Source organism: Vidua macroura, chromosome 4 (genome assembly GCF_024509145.1).
Source record: "Vidua macroura isolate BioBank_ID:100142 chromosome 4, ASM2450914v1, whole genome shotgun sequence".
Taxonomy (NCBI): Eukaryota; Metazoa; Chordata; class Aves; order Passeriformes; family Viduidae; genus Vidua; species Vidua macroura.
Window position 1 is genome coordinate 73,285,034 of NC_071574.1, and position 14,992 is coordinate 73,300,025.

At 59.8% G+C, this 14,992-nt stretch overlaps 1 protein-coding gene across 1 annotated transcript in view; it reads right to left on the reverse strand.

Annotated features, from left to right (window-relative positions):
* Positions 1-277: 277 nt before the first annotated feature.
* Positions 278-14,992, reverse strand: part of RAB11FIP5 (RAB11 family interacting protein 5) — a 36,354-nt gene continuing 21,639 nt past the window's right edge. The window contains exons 4-6 of the mRNA XM_053975289.1: positions 8,070-10,517; positions 2,542-2,731; positions 278-1,730 (exon numbers count right to left, since the gene is read on the reverse strand). Of these exons, the coding sequence (XP_053831264.1) occupies positions 1,521-1,730; positions 2,542-2,731; positions 8,070-10,517 (2,848 nt within the window). The 3' untranslated portion in view covers positions 278-1,520. The remainder of the gene's footprint in view (positions 1,731-2,541; positions 2,732-8,069; positions 10,518-14,992) is intronic.

Consider the following 14,992-nt stretch of genomic DNA (forward strand, 5'->3'; position numbering starts at 1 on the left):
CCTTGAACTTGTTAGGTCTACCCATAGGGAAGATGTAACTGCATTTAACAAAAATTACACCCCTCCAAATTGGTGCAATTACACCAGTCCTACACTTTCTCCACCCTCACTCCATCCCAAAGTGCTGCCCCGGGGAGTGTTCCTTATCTGTGGAGACCCAGTATGGGCTGGGATCCCTCACACCTTCAAGGGGGTCCCTGTAGCCTTGGCCAGCTTACCACCCTCACCCCAAACATGACTCCAAAATTGGAAACAAAAAGGGAAATTGGCACGCCAAAAGAGATCATATACTGAATTTGATGAAAATTGCAATAGACAAGTTTACAACTGGAACAAAGGGAAGAGTCGCGGTCTCACGCTGCTACACTTTGGGTGGTCACTCAGGGGTCAGCAGTGGACAGAGCTGCCCCTGAGGCTGGGCACTGCCCTGGAGAGCTGATCCCAGCACATGGATGTGATCAGGGGAGCAGGCTGGGCACTGCCCTGCCGGGGAGGGTCCTGCCAGGATTCGGGAATTCTGGGCTGTGCCAGGAATGTTTTGGTGCCTGACCCCACAGGGGCCCTGCAGAGGGGTCAGACCCCCCCAGGCCTCGCTCTGGGGGCATTTTCTGGCTGTGCTGGACAGATGAGGCAGAGGCAGTGCGGGGCAGCCCGTGAGCAGGCATTCCTTGGAATACTGAGTGGAAATTCAGTGCAGATTCTGCACTCGGTCCCTCCAGGCCACAGCAGCCGCTGCTGGGTGGGGCCCGCAGAGGATCTCCTGCAGCACTCCTGGGGCACCATCCCATGTTCCCTTTGCCGTATTCCCAGTCCAGCCATGAGGGACACAGGCAGTGTCACCCTGGCACTGGTGCTGTGGCAGAGCCAGCGTGGCCCAGCCAGGCTGTGACACCAGCCCAGGCCCGGCGCTGTCCCTCTGTGGAGCATCTCCCACAGGTGTGGTGAGGGAGTGGCACTAACTGGAGTTGGCTCTTCACCCTTCACTGGGGGTAACTGAGGCACGGGGGGAAGGGGCGTCCCACAGGCTCTGGTCAGGAACGTGCTGGGGGAGCCCCACTGGGTCTCAGTGTCCCCAGTGTCACCCACCAGCCCAACACCATCCAGCAGCCAAGGGACACCACCCTCGGGGGAGAGAGGAGGAGGAGTGTGGGCAGAGGAGCAGCAGCAGGATGAAGTCAGAGGAGATGGTTTCCAGCTCTCACATGTCCAGGGGTCACTTAAAGCTCTGGCAGCAGGAGTGCCTGGGAGGTGGCACTTGGTCACAGCACGGGAACCTACGGAGGCGCCTGCCTCGTGGGGAGGGCTCTGCTCCTCCCCATAGGGTGCTGGCAGCCCACCACCCTACAGCTCCCTGGAGCCGAGCTGGGGTAAGCTTGGGCCAGGAAGGAGCAGAAAACCCTTCCTGCTAACTCTGGGAACAGAAGCCACTGGAGCCCTCTGGTGAGAGGAGGGGGTGCGGGGGTATTGGCAGCGTGGTTACTGGGGCACAGCTCTGCTGGGTGCTGCTGCCCTGGGCAGGCTCAGGGGGCCTGGCCCCCTCCCAGTGGGATCTGCAGCAGGGTGGGGGACTGCTCCATGATGCGCACCAGCAGCTGGTCAATGTAGTTCTCCAGCTCGTGGATGTGCTCCTCCTTCTTGCTCAGCTCGCCCTCCTTCTGCAGCAGCAGCTGGATCAGCTCGTCGTGGGTCAGGTGGTAATACTTGGCTGACTGGTCCGGCTGGGCAGGGTCCTGGTGGGAAGCAAGAGGGACATTCAGGGACTGGAATTAAAACCTCTGCTCCTGGTAATGCTTGCAGGATGCAGGCAGAGCACTCCTATTTCCGTGTCTGTCTTTCTAAACTGGAGAGGCAGGAGCAGCACAGGGACTCACAGAGACCCTCGTGTGCCCATAAAGGACCAGCAGAACTCCCTGCAGCACCCACAGGGCTTCTGAGACCGCAGGGTTGTGCTTGTCCTTCAATCGGGTGAACCCCAGCAGCATTTTCCATGTGACACTGGGGAGGCAAAGGGAGTGGGAGTGGACAAAGGGATGGAGGGGACACCCTCAGAACACCCTCTGTGTTCTCAAAGGTGCCACAGGTGCTTTGCTGGCCCCAACACAGCAGTGTTTGGAGTGTATCCAGGTCAGCAAAGCTCCAGGAAGCACCTTCCCCTGCCAGGATTAGGAACCCTTCAGAGCAGCTACTACACCTTCCACCTTCCATACCTTGTGGAGACCAGGTTGGAAGGGGCTGGGAGCAGCCTGGGACAGTGGGAGGTGTCCCTGCCATGGCAGGGGTGGAGCTGGATGGGATTTAAGGTCCCTTCCAACCCAAACTACTGCAGGATTCTATAAGCAGTGATTCACCCACACACTGCACAACACCACCCCCAAACCAAAGCAGGTGATGGGAGAACGACGGGGTGAGGAGGTGCAGAGCCCATGGGAGAAGGGAGGCAGAGCAGCCCAAGGCCTGGACCCTCACCCACCTGCTCTGCCTCCCCCCAGGGCAGCTCCCTGCCAGCAGCACACCTGGAGCAGGTCTGGCACAGCCTCCTACCTTTAACTTGGGCTCGGTTTTGTCCGGGTGGTTTTGCCCAGCCGGGGCCACGGGCTGGACGCTGCTCGTGGTCACTGTCTTCAGCCTCTCCAGGCCATTGCTCAGCGCCGAGCTCAGGCTGGCCCTGTTCTGCTGCTTCCTCTCGCTGGAGCCCTCCTGCACAGCACTCAGGGGCTTCACGGGGTGAGGGCTGCGGGCAACAAGGGTGGGACAATCAGCACCCCCAGCTGCTCCCTCTCCCCAGTGTTCTACAGGGATGGCACCGCCCAGGAGACTGAGGAACAGCTGAACCCCGGTGTCTGTGCCACCCAAAGCTCTGCTGCTCCAAGGAGAGCCAGCAGGGCAGGGCAGAGCCCACGGAGCTGCTCCCGCCCAGACAGGAGAAGGAGCCCCAGCAGACGTGTTTGGCTGAGATCCTGGTGCCCACACCTGCACTGCCCACCCTCACTGGGAACGCCGTGGGTCACAACTCCCAGCTGCCAGGGGTTCAAAAGCAGCTCCAGTGTGATCAGAGCCTGCTGCACCCACTGCCCAGAGCAGCTCTTTGCTGCCCAGGGACCCCCAGGTTAGTCTGGGGTCACCACTGATGCTCCAGCCCAAGAGCTGAATGTCACCTGCCTGGAAGCCACCACAGAATTTGTCCCCCTCCATGAGGCCAAAAGGAGGGTGAGGAGCCAGTTAAGGGGAAATTAGATTTTCATTTATTTTTGCCTTGCTTTTCACCCAAAAAAAGGTTCTTTCTGGGCTTGAAGAAAATCCAGTTCCTTCTCAGAGTGATGGAAAGAGAAGTGACCTGATGGTCCCTCCCTGCAAGGAGCAGGCACAGCTGTGCACCATCCTTGGGATGGAAACATCCAGATATCTGTCCACTGGGATGGAAGCATCCAAACATCCATCCATTGGGATGGAAACATCCAAACATCCATCCATTGGGATGGAAACCTCCAAATATCCATCCTTAGGATGGAAACATCCAAATATCTGTCCATTGGGATGGAAACATCCAAATTTCAATCCACTGGGATGGAAACCTCCAAATATCCATCCTTGGGATGGAAACCTCCAAATATCCATCCATTGGGATGGAAACATCCAAATAGCTGTCCATTGGGATGGAAACATCCAAACATCCATCCATTGGGATGGAAACATCCAAATATCTGTCCATTGGGATGGAAACCTCCAAACATTCATCCATTGGGATGGAAACCTCCAAACATTCATCCTTGGGATGGAAACATTCAAACCTCCATCCATTGAGATGGAAACATTCAAATATCTCTCCATTGGGATGGAAACATCCAAAGCTCCATCCATTGGGATGGAAACATCCAAAGCTCCACCTGGCAGCTTTGCAAAGCCTCTCACGGGTGACAGCCCCACCAGCTGTGTGTCCCAGCGGTGCCGTGTCCTCGTGCCTCGGCCATGGTGGTGGCATTGGGATATACGAAGGAAGTGGAAATCCTCTTCAACCACAACGATGTCTCCTGCTGTCCATGTGCTGGCAGGGGACAGCACTGGCAGCCACCAACCTGCTCCAACAAGCCAAAGGATCGGCTCCTCCCAAGGGACAGCACAGGGGCAGCTCTGATCCCTTCCCTCTGGTGACCAGGGACAGGACCAGGGAATGCTGGAGCTGTGTCAGGAGAGGTTTAGGTGGAGATCAGGAAAGGCGCTTCCCCAGAGGGTGCTGGCACTGTCCAGGCTCCCCAGGGAATGGGCACAGCCCCAAGGCTGCCAGAGCTCCAGGAGCCTTTGGACAGCGCTGCCAGGGATGGCCAGGGTGGGATTTTGGGGTGTCTGGGCAGGGCCTGGGGTTGGATGCATGACTCTGGTGGGTCTCTCCCAGCTCAGCACACTCTGTGACTCTCTGATCCCTTGGCAGAGCTGTCCAAGCACAAAGACAGAGCCCAGGATTCCTGGGCAGCTGGAAAGGATGGAGAGGGATCCCACAGCCCTAAGGGGGAGTCACGGACAGTGCCAGGGGCTGGAGGAGTTGCTGTTCTGCACATGAGGCTCCAGCACTGGGACTAAACCCTGACCAGGAGCTACAACCACTAGGACACCGCAGGACAGGGGTGAGGAGGGGCTGGGGGAGTCACCAGGGCCACTCATCACAGCCAGGCCTGAGCCCCAAATGTCACTGTCACCTTGTGCATCCCTCAGCCAGCACTGAGGCTACAACCAGAGCGTGGCTGGGAACCCCCCTGGGACCAAGCTGCCCTGGGAAGCCAGTGGGAATGCTTGGACATGTTTGGACGTGTGACCACCCAGGGGTGGTCACAGGCAGCTGCCAGCCCCATGGCAGTGAGAACAGTCCCTGCTGCAGGGCTGGAAAAGGTACTTTTGAAAAGAAATCAATATCCTACTGCTTCCCACTGAGGGTGGTGCAGGCAGGGCTCGGCTGAGCAGAGCAGGGCTCTGCCTCTTCCACTCATCTCTGGGAGGATCCAAGGGCTGGAGATGTTCCTCGAGCTGTGTTTGTCCTGGGATGGTCCTTCCAGAGGAGCAGGGGAGCTTCACACCTCACAGCCAGGTCTGAAGGTCTGGTGGACCTGCCAAGAAGCTGGACCAGTTTCCTCTCCTGGTCCATTAACATCAACTCGAGCGTGGAATCAGCTGCTCACTGGCTCCTAATCCAGAACTGCATCCCAAGTGGACCTGAGTTATGATGGAGCTTAAAGCCAAGGTGGAACATCTCAGGGTGACACTGGCCCAGCCCTGTCCCTCTCTCTGAGCCAGCCTTGCCCTGTCCCAGCTTTCACTGGTGCTCCCAAGGTCACTGCAGGGCACAGTGAAAAACCGGGAGCATTTCCCTCAGCAGCTCCCAAAGGGAGCCTTTCAATGCTCATCAAAATGCTCCTCACAGAGAAGAAATCCAAGGGAATCCCTCTCCCGTGGCCCAGCTCCTGTGCCTGGAGCACCACACAGCACCCAAGGGCCAGCTCTCCATGGAGCAAGGGTCTAGAGGAGGAAGGGGAATTGCTGGGCTCGGGATCAGATCTCCAGGTCTGGCCCTGAGTTTGGCCCTGGGCCAAGCAACGCTCCCAGTTCCAGGGGCTCCACGAGGATCACCAAGATGAGGTGACTTAACCTGACACCTCATTTTCAGAGTACAGTGATCCTCTGCACTCCTGACACGAGGGAGGCACAGCCTGTGCCACCACCTCGGTACCTGTGACATCCCCAGTCCTGTCACCTGCAAGTGCCACAAGATGCTGGGCCAGCCCCACATCTAAGGGAAGAGGAGCTGCACAGCTGCTGGCTTCAATGGAGCAGGAGCTGCACAGCTGCTGGATTCCAGTGGCGCAGGAGCTGCACAGCTGCTGGATTCAATGGAGCAGGAGCTGCACAGCTGCTGGATTCCATGCAGTGGAGGAGCAGGAGCTGCACAGCTGCTGGATTCCATGCAGTGGAGGAGCAGGAGCTATACAGCTGCTGGATTCCATGCAGTGGAGGAGCAGGAGCTGCACAGCTGCCGGGCTCCTGCAGGCAGTGCAGCTCCCAAGGCACAGTCCCAGGCTGTCCTTGGGGTCTGTCCTGTCCCAGGGATGTGACACGTCCCCAGCAGTGGAGCCACCACCCTGCCCTATCCCCAGGAGCAGCAAAGGGCCCTCCACACACCTGGGAGTTGCAGCTGATGCTCCCCTGCCCCAGCAGCCACAAGATGATCAAAGAGCCTCTGGCCACTTGGGAAGGGGCCACGGGACCCCATTCCCAGTTTCCAGCTGTCTGAACCCCTCACCCCAAACTCTCACCATCCCACACCAGGTACCCCCTCCCCTTCACCTGCAGACACTTTTGTTCCAGCCAGGACTTAATGTCCATTCCAAGTCTGAAGTATTTCCTTTTCCCTTCCACCTTTTTTCTACCACCTTTCCCTCATCTCTGTGCCTCTGGCAATTCCAACAGGAGATGATCCTGGGAAGGGCAGCATGGCCATGGGGATTGGGAAATTATCCCTTCTAGCCTTGCTCCCTCACCCTGGGACAGTTCTCACATCTCCCCAGCCCTATAAAGCAGTTCAGAGCCTCAGAGCCTTCCCCAGAGGCCTCAGGAGCTCTTCAGAGGTTCTTCAGTCACAGCAAGTTCCAAAATGTGCTGGAGGAACCCAAGCATGGAAGTTCCAGGAGCTCCTGGCCACGTGTCACTGATACCCAGGATATCCAGCTCCTGGATCCCAGCCCGTTCCATCCCAGGAGCCAGCCAGGCCTGGATGGATACACAGGCACGGCTGGGGATGACCATGAGCAGGTACTACCAACACAGAGACTCCTGTACCTCCCTCACTGCCTCAGTTATCCCTTTGGGATCGCAGGACACTTCTCTTTCCATGAAACGTATCAAAATCCATGTTTCTGTGCAGCATCCCTGCAAATTTTGAAGAAGGCTATCTGCTGGTGGATGAATAATCCAATTAAAAATGATTGGAGGGTCTGGCTTAAATAAGAAGAAAAACTATCATCTGACAGACCCAGCCAGGTGCTGTCTTTGCTCCCCTGAGATCACTTTGCACCTCATGCTCAACCCAAGAAGGGATCCCCTTGTGGAAGGACTGGAGCTCAGCGAGTTCTGCTGGCCCCATCCTCCCTCCCTTCCTCTCCCCAGGGCCACAACCAATCTTGCTCTTGGGGCAGGTGGGATTTTTACCATTTTGGTGCCCCCAGGAAGCTCCATTTGCCTCATGATCAGTGAGGCTGATCAATAAATCCCTGCTGGAGCTTGGTAAATCCCTTGGGCAGGCAGAGCCCAGGCAGACCAGGGGAAGGAGTACCAGGAAAATGAGATGAACTGAAGGACACAGAGCAAGACTCCATGCCCTGAGCTCAAATGCTCAAATGCTTCGTGGCATTTGTACAGACCCACGAGTGACCTGGGAGGAGGAACAGCCCCTTCTTTCCACCCTCCCCATTCCCAACAGCCTCAAGGCTAATCCCCACGTGCCTCATCACCACTGGGCATCTGGCAGGAGGGAGGGGAGAGGGGCATTTCGCCCTGATGAAAAAACTCTCTTTTTGGCTACGGAGAGAAGGTTTTCAGTACCCAACGGGCACTTGAGAGGAAAGCAGCCAAAGCTGGATGGATGGCAGGGGCAGCAGCTGTGCACATGCCATGAGGGAGCTCAGGAGAGCACAAACAGCCACAAGCTCTCCTGGCGGGCACGGGAAAGGCATTTCTCCTGCAAGCACGGGGGGGATGATGGAGCCAAAATCAGCACTGGGTGCAATGTGGGTGCAGCTCTGAATTTCCAGCTGGGGCAGGTCGTGGGTGCATGGAACCCTTTGCCCTGGCCCAGGGAACACACTGGACACCAGTGGCCACTCCCTCCAGCATCCCAGAGAGCCAAGCAGCTCAGGCTGGGCTCTCTGGGATTGGGGCAAGGTGAGGGAACAGGAGCTGCAGCACTGCGTGGAGCCAGCCCAGCTGCGTGCAGCCCTGCCAGGAGCAGAGAGAAGGGGCCAGGAGCAGAAGGGGCCAGGGCTCACCTCTCCCACACGCACGCCCTTCGCCTTCCCCGCAGTGCTCACCTGCTCGTCTGCTGGCCAAGGGGCTCCTCAGCCGGCCGTGTCTCCCTGGGCAGAACCAGGAGCGCTGAAGCTTGTGCGTCCCGGGGCTGCGGGCACGGGCAGGGCCGGGCGGCGGCGCGGCTGGCGGGGACCCCCGCGGGGGGCCGGGGGCGGCCACACGGCTCGGGGTTAGTGGCAGCCACGAGGAAAGGGGTGGAGAAGGCCAGGGGCTGGCTGGCATGCAGGGGGGTAGCGTTAGTGGGCTGCAAGCCGTGCCCGGGGGCTTCCTCCTGCAGGCTGAGGAAGCTGAAGTCGCCCTGCTCAAGCTTTTCGGGCAGCACGGCTTGGACAGGGAGAGGGGCTGGGGGCTTCTCCACAAAGGGATTGCTCGGGGATTTCGGGCTCAGCGCCAGGGTAAAGGGATTTCTCAGGGCTGGAGCTCCCTGCGTGTGCCTCTCCACTGCCCTATCTGGCTTCCAGAAATCAGCTTTCTTGAAGTCTATCCTGCTCTCTGCCCAGTGCCCCCCGGGCTCCTTGCTGGTGGGGGTCCTGCCCTGCTCTGCCTCCTGGGGAGGGGCACGGGGCTCAGGCTGCTCTCCTGCTCGCCCCTCACCATCCTGGCATGCCAGCTCCGGCTGGGATGGACTCTGCCCGTGTTCTGACCTTTGGGGCTGCGGGTGTGGACGCCCAGCTGCCTCCTGCTCTTCCAGAGCTGTCCAGCTGGTCAGCTGGCCCAGGTCTAGCTTGGAAGGTGGGTTTAGTCCTGAAATACTGAGCTCCTCAGGGAACAGCTCCCGTTTGGAGGCCGTTTCCCACTTGGCACCGTCTGTGGCCCCCTGAGGGGATAAACGGGGCTGGCTCCAGCTCTCCTCAGCACCAGACTGGTCCAGTCCATCCAGGGAGAACTTGGATGTGCAAGTCTCAAACTGCTCGGCCACATCTGTCTCGTTCATCTCTGACGGGTGCTCCCCCACAGAGGCGTCCCCTGTCCCCAGCTGGCTGGCTCCTGTCTCCAAGCCAGCCGCTGAGTCCACAGCGGCAGCTCTGGCACCCTCAGATGCCGGGAACTCGCTCCCGGCTTCAGCGGCGTCCGCTCCCGGTGCGGGCAGGCCGGGAGGCGCCGGCACGGCGCTGCTCCCACGGCTCCTTGGCAATTCCATCTCTGCTCTTGGGCCCTCTGGCTCTTCCCGTGGCTCCTGTTTGCCTTGCTGGGCGCCAGCAGCCTCCTCCTCCTCGCCGTCCCCCACAGCGCCCGCGGCTGCGAAGCGCCTGGGGGGTTTGGGGGGCGGCACGGCCAGGCCGGGCACCGGCTCCTCGCGGCCCTGGGGCCCTGCCCACGGGGACAGCACCACGCGCCTCTCGCGGATGTCGGAGCTGAACTTCAGGAGGCCGTCGCTGGCCTCCAGCCGCATGCTGGCCTGCAGCCGGAACACCGAGCTGCGGATGTCGAAGGCGCCCTCCTGGCCTCCCCCGGGCTCCGCGCCCGGCTCGGGGAACCTTCGCCCCGCCGCGTCCCCGAGCACCCGCGGGGGCACGGCCACCACGGTGCCGCCGGGCAGGGCCTCGGGGGCCAGCTCGGGGGGGAAGGAGCTCCTGGCTAACACGCAGGCGGCGGCACGGGACGAGCTCTGGCCTTCAAAGGTGCCCTCGCGCAGGAAGGGCGGGCGCGGGCCGAAGGGGCCCGTGGGAGCCGTGCGCTCCTCGGCCGCGCTCGGGGCGCTCTCCGAGGGGTCAGCGGCGGTTTCCGTGGCTATGGTCATCCAGCCGTTCGTCCCTGCGCTGCAGGACTCCTCCTCACCGCTGTCCCCCTCCTCCCTAGCGCTATTTTCAGTGCTCGGTGCTGTTGATGCCTCTTTGTCCCCGGGCTTGCCCGAGGCAAACGCGGCTGTCCAGACCATGGGCGTGCTGCTTTTCCTCCTCCTGGCCACGGACCCCGCGGACACGGGGCTCAGCACGTCCTCGATCACCGTGGCCTCCTGGGTGGTGCTCACCAGGTTGGCCCCCACGTCTAAACTGGAGAAATTTGTCCAAGAGCGGAGAGCTGCAGGGATCTCAGGGCCGATGGGCGACTCGGCCTTTTCGAACACTTTGGAGCCCTTTTGGCAGGGGGGCTCTGCTGAGCTCTCTGTCGGGCTGGCTCTGTTGGGGTCGTCGATGAAAGCCATGCCCTCTGCTGCCACCGAGGCAAAGAAGTTCTCCTTCTTCCGCTCTGGTTTGAGCCTGCTGGTGGCAAAGGCATCGAAGGTATCGTCCCACTCCGAGGGCAGCGGGGGGACGGCGGGGTCGCTGTCGGCAGGAGGGAGCTCTCCCGGTGCTGGGGGAGTGGTTTCTGGCACGGGGACACCAACACTTTGGGCTGGAGACTCCCTCTCGGGGTCTGTCTGCCTTGGGGAGGCAGAGGGACTGCAATCCTCAGAGGAATAAAAGCTCCCAGCGACCTCTGGTGCAGCACGCGGCCCAGGCGGGAAACTAGAGAGAAAGTGAGTAGGTGAAGGAGAATTTAGTACCTGGTCAGCGAGGAGCTCCTCAAAGAAGGGATTGCTCTGCAGGGAGTTGAGGAATGGGTTGGTGGGGGCCAAGCATCCGGCCTGCCTGTCTCCAGGAGCGGGAGGGAGGTTAGAGCTCGGCATGCTAGCGGGAAGGGCAGCAGGGCACGGGGCAGGGGAGCAGGGAGCAGAATGAGAAGGAGCATCTGAGCTGGTTTCTACCTGAGGAGACACTTCCAGGCTGTGGAGGGAAGACAGAACAGTCCTCCTGGTTAATGCCGTGACAGGGCTGGAAGCACACACCACACACACCACAGACGCTCCGCTCCAAGCAGCGCAGTGACCAAATCCATGCCTGGCTCTTGTTAGGCAGAGCAATGATTATGGAGTCACGGCGTGGAAAGGGCATGCACGACACCCAGGAAGGGGCAGCCCTACTCCCAGGACACTCCTCCACATTCCCCTCTCTGCCTCGGCACGCCCAGAGGCCAGAGAGGTTTCCCCACCTCCTGCAGCCCCAGGACTCGCCCGGAGAGTTTGTCCCGGTGCTGGTGGCACCCAGGGCAGCTGGAGCACGAGGAGCAGCCCTTGGATCAGGGTTACTTGAACCAGTGCAGGCACACAGAGGAGTTTTTCCCAGTTCACCCCAGTGCCTCCTCACGGGTTTGCCAGCGTGACCAGGACGGGAGCACACACGGAGCTCACGCTTGCTCAGGAGGGAGGGACAGGGCTGAGGGAGGCCCAGGAACAAGAGCCCAGCAGGAAGGAGCACGTGGCCAGGACAGGGCCCTGTCCCCACTCTGGACTCTGCCCTGCCTCCCACGTGCCCCTTGTCACATCACTTCTGCCCCAGATCCCGAGATGCCTGAAAGCCCACGGGGGATCCCAAGGTGGAAGGGATTCAGCACACCTGGAATTCAGAATCTCACCCCAAGGGAAGCTGACAGCACCCTGCTGCCTGTTCAAGCAGGACTGAGGGGCCTTTCTTTGGGATTTCATTGATCTTCCTTGCAGTGTGGAGTCACCGCCCCGAGGAGGCTCACCAGGCTCAGAGGTTTTCACATCACAAAGGGGGGGTGTGCCGTGGACACCCCACATCCATCTGGTGCTCTGACTGCCACTCCCTCCTCCTGGGCCCATCCCCTTGCCTCACCCTTGGGAGGAGCAATCCCATCCCCAGGACAGGGGCACCTGGCCCTGCCCCATAACAGATCCCATGGGATTGATGCCTCCTGCACCAGAGAGCTCCAGAGAGTTCCTGTCTTGGCTGGGGAGAAATATGGGCATGGATCAGCCAGCTCTGGGCACAGCAAGGTCTAAGAGGAAGGAATAAGTGAATTGCTTTGCCAAGGTGCCCAGGGTATGTCCAGCCCTGGGGCTACACCCTGGCATTTCCCTGCCCAGCTGCTGGGAGGGATTGCAGGCGGCACTGCAAGATCACAGAGTTGCTTGGACAACCATTTCCATGTTATTGTGCATCCACCAAACGCCTCAGACACATCTTAAAGCACAAAATGCCATCTTGAGGCAAAAACTGACACTGGTGATGGTGCAGCTGGTCGGTCCCAAAGCAGGGAGGGCGTTGGGCTGGCAGCACCTTGGCCCAGGAGTGATGCCCCCACCAAGGGCACCCCCTGCTCCCACTCCTGGCAGCTCCACAGCCCCTTCCCGCATCCTCCTCTGAGCAGCTCCTTGGAAAGGTGCCCATTGAAGCCATCCATGCCACCAAAGTCCCCCATGCCAGTCTGGGGACAGGGAACGCTCCCGGCTCTGCTCCAGCACCCGTGGGACACCACTGAAGAGACCTGGCAACCCAGGGACAAAGAAAAGCCTCGACCCCTTCATCCTGGCTCCAAGCTGCAGCTGCCTTTGGGGCACAGACAGCTCGTGGGTGCCCTCTCCTGCTGTCACAAGCAGCGGTGGTGGCCGTGCCCAGCCTGGTCCCCACGCAGCCCCGCCCTGCTCCGTGTCCTCTTCTGCTTGGCCCGGGGAGGAAGAGCCAGGAACTGCCAGGAGCAGCCAGCAGCTGCAGCCCAGCTCCTCCCGGGGGTTTTGAGCTCTGCTGAGCACTCAAAGTCTCCAGAAGTTCTGGGAGAAGCTGATGGACCCTGAGGCACAAACCACTCCAGCCTGGCAGCCACTCTCTGAGTGGAGAGAAACCTCTCCACATTCCCAGCCCGGAGATCAGCAGAGGGTTGGACCTTTTTCCCTAATCGCCCTCGAATTTAAGCTCCCCAGAAGAGGAGAGCACTGCTCAGTACCTGACCCCTCAGCTGGATGAGTTCCCAACGTCCACAAATAGATTTAAACAGGGCACACCATGGCAAATTTTCCTTCCCAGCTGGAGAGGGAAGGTGACAAGGGAAGGTGACAAGGGAAGGTGACAAGGTCCGACCACCACGATCCCAGGGTGGCTGCAAGGGGCACACGGCCCTGCCCCACCTCTGCTTGTCCTGCTGGCACTGCTTCCATGTTTGCTCCAGACTGAGATCCATCCTTTGTGCTGAGTAAGAGCAGCCAGGGCCTGATCCAGCTCTGCTGGGCTCCAGCTCCAAAAGGCTGCAGAGCATTAATCAGCTGCACTGATTAACGAGCACTGGCTGCTAACGACCTTGCCAGCTGCCAGAAGCTGAGTGGGTGAAGTTCCCTCCTCAGGTGTGGCTGATACCAGAGCAGCCCCTTGCCCAGGCACCTGGAATTGCACCAATCCCCACCTGCACAGGTGCAGGAACAGCTTCAAGGCCTCTTCAAACCCCCGAGATGATCCTGTCTTCATTCCCCAGGTCATCATGGAATGGTTTGCATTGGAAGGGACCTTAAATCCCCCCCAGTGCCACCCCTGCCATGGCAGGGACACCTCCCACTGTCCCAGGCTGCTCCAGCCCCAGTGTCCCACCTGGCCTTGGGCACTGCCAGGGATCCAGGGGCAGCCACAGCAAATCTGGGAATTCCAGCCCAGCCCCTCCCCACCCTCCCAGCCAGCAATTCCTTCAAAAGATCCCAGCCCAATCTCCCCTTTCCCAGTGGGAGCCATTCCCCAGGTCCTGTCCCTGCAGGCCTTGTAGAGTCCTGGTGGGGCTCATGAGGTGCTGGACCTGCTGATATTGGCTAAATAGATAAAGACAGAACTTGAATCCATCTTTGCTGGATTCTCATTTTCCTCCTTCAGCTCCACTGTGGAAATTTCCTTTCTGCTTCTCAACCCCATTCCTGCTGGGACCCACTGGGGTTTGCTCAGGGGCTCTTGGCTGCAAATTCCAGGCAGAAGCACCATGGAATGTTTAGGTTGGAAAAGCCCTCTAAAACCATCGACCCCAACCACCCCCAGCAGTGCCCAGGCCACCACTGACCCAGGTCCCCAAGTGCCACATCCACAGGGCTTTTAAAGCCCTCCAGGGATGGGAACTCTCCCCCTGCCCTGGGCAGCCGTGCCAGGGCTGGACAAACCTTTACAGGAAGAGATTTTCCCACTATCCGACCTGACCTTCCCCTGGCACAGCCTGAGGCCGTTGGAGAATCTGTGACTTTCCACGGGGATTTCAAAGTGCAGCGGCACCGTTCAAGCCCGTTCCTTGGGAGGAACATCCCTGCTTTGGCCACCAGCCCGGCGCTGGCAGGAGCCCTGCTCTGCCCCAAAGGCCCTTCCCCACCCTCCCTGAGGGAGGAGGCTCTCCCTGAGCGAGGAGGATGCTGCAAGTGCTGGGTGACAGCACGAGTGGAGCACGGCAGGTTCCTCTAGAGGGAAACCTACACTTGCCTGATGGAAGCAGCTCCGTGCAGCACTGAAACGCTGACTCACCCTCCTCCTCCTCCTCCTCCTCCTCCTCCTCCCCTCCCATTCCCAGCACACAGCTCCGCCAGCCAAAATAAATCTCGGGTACCTCCCTGCCCTCATTTATTTGTTTGGCAGCACTTCACAGACGCCTTTGAGCCTCGCAGCAATAAAAAAAAAAAAAGGAAATAAAATATTGCTGAGCAACCCCCTGATGGAAAAAGTCTATTGGAAACAGCTTGTTCAGCGCAGGGAGATTTCTCCCTGCGGATCCCAGGCTGGAGCTCGGGCTGAGGACAGGGCTCTGCAGTGCCCAGCCTGGCTGCAGGAGCGTGGGGGGCTCTGCAGCACCAGGAGAGAACAGCACATGCGCTGCAGAAGCAGCACTTTGGGAAGGGCAGGGATGGACCCAGCCCTGATGTGCTGCAGCTCAAGGGGAAATCCCTCCTGGGAGGGCTGGATCCGGGGATGTGCCGTGTGTGCCACTCCCCAGCTGCTCTTGGCCCCATTCTCCCACTGACAGGGCTCCCTTGGGTGCAAAAGCACAGGGTCGAGGTGCTGGAGCACCCTGCAGCAGCTTCAGAGCTGGCAGGGGTCAGGAATCTCCTCCCACCGACCTGAGCAGGGCTGGCACGGCAGGAATTGTGCAGGAAGGGGCTGGGCAGAGATGGGAACAGCAGCCCAGG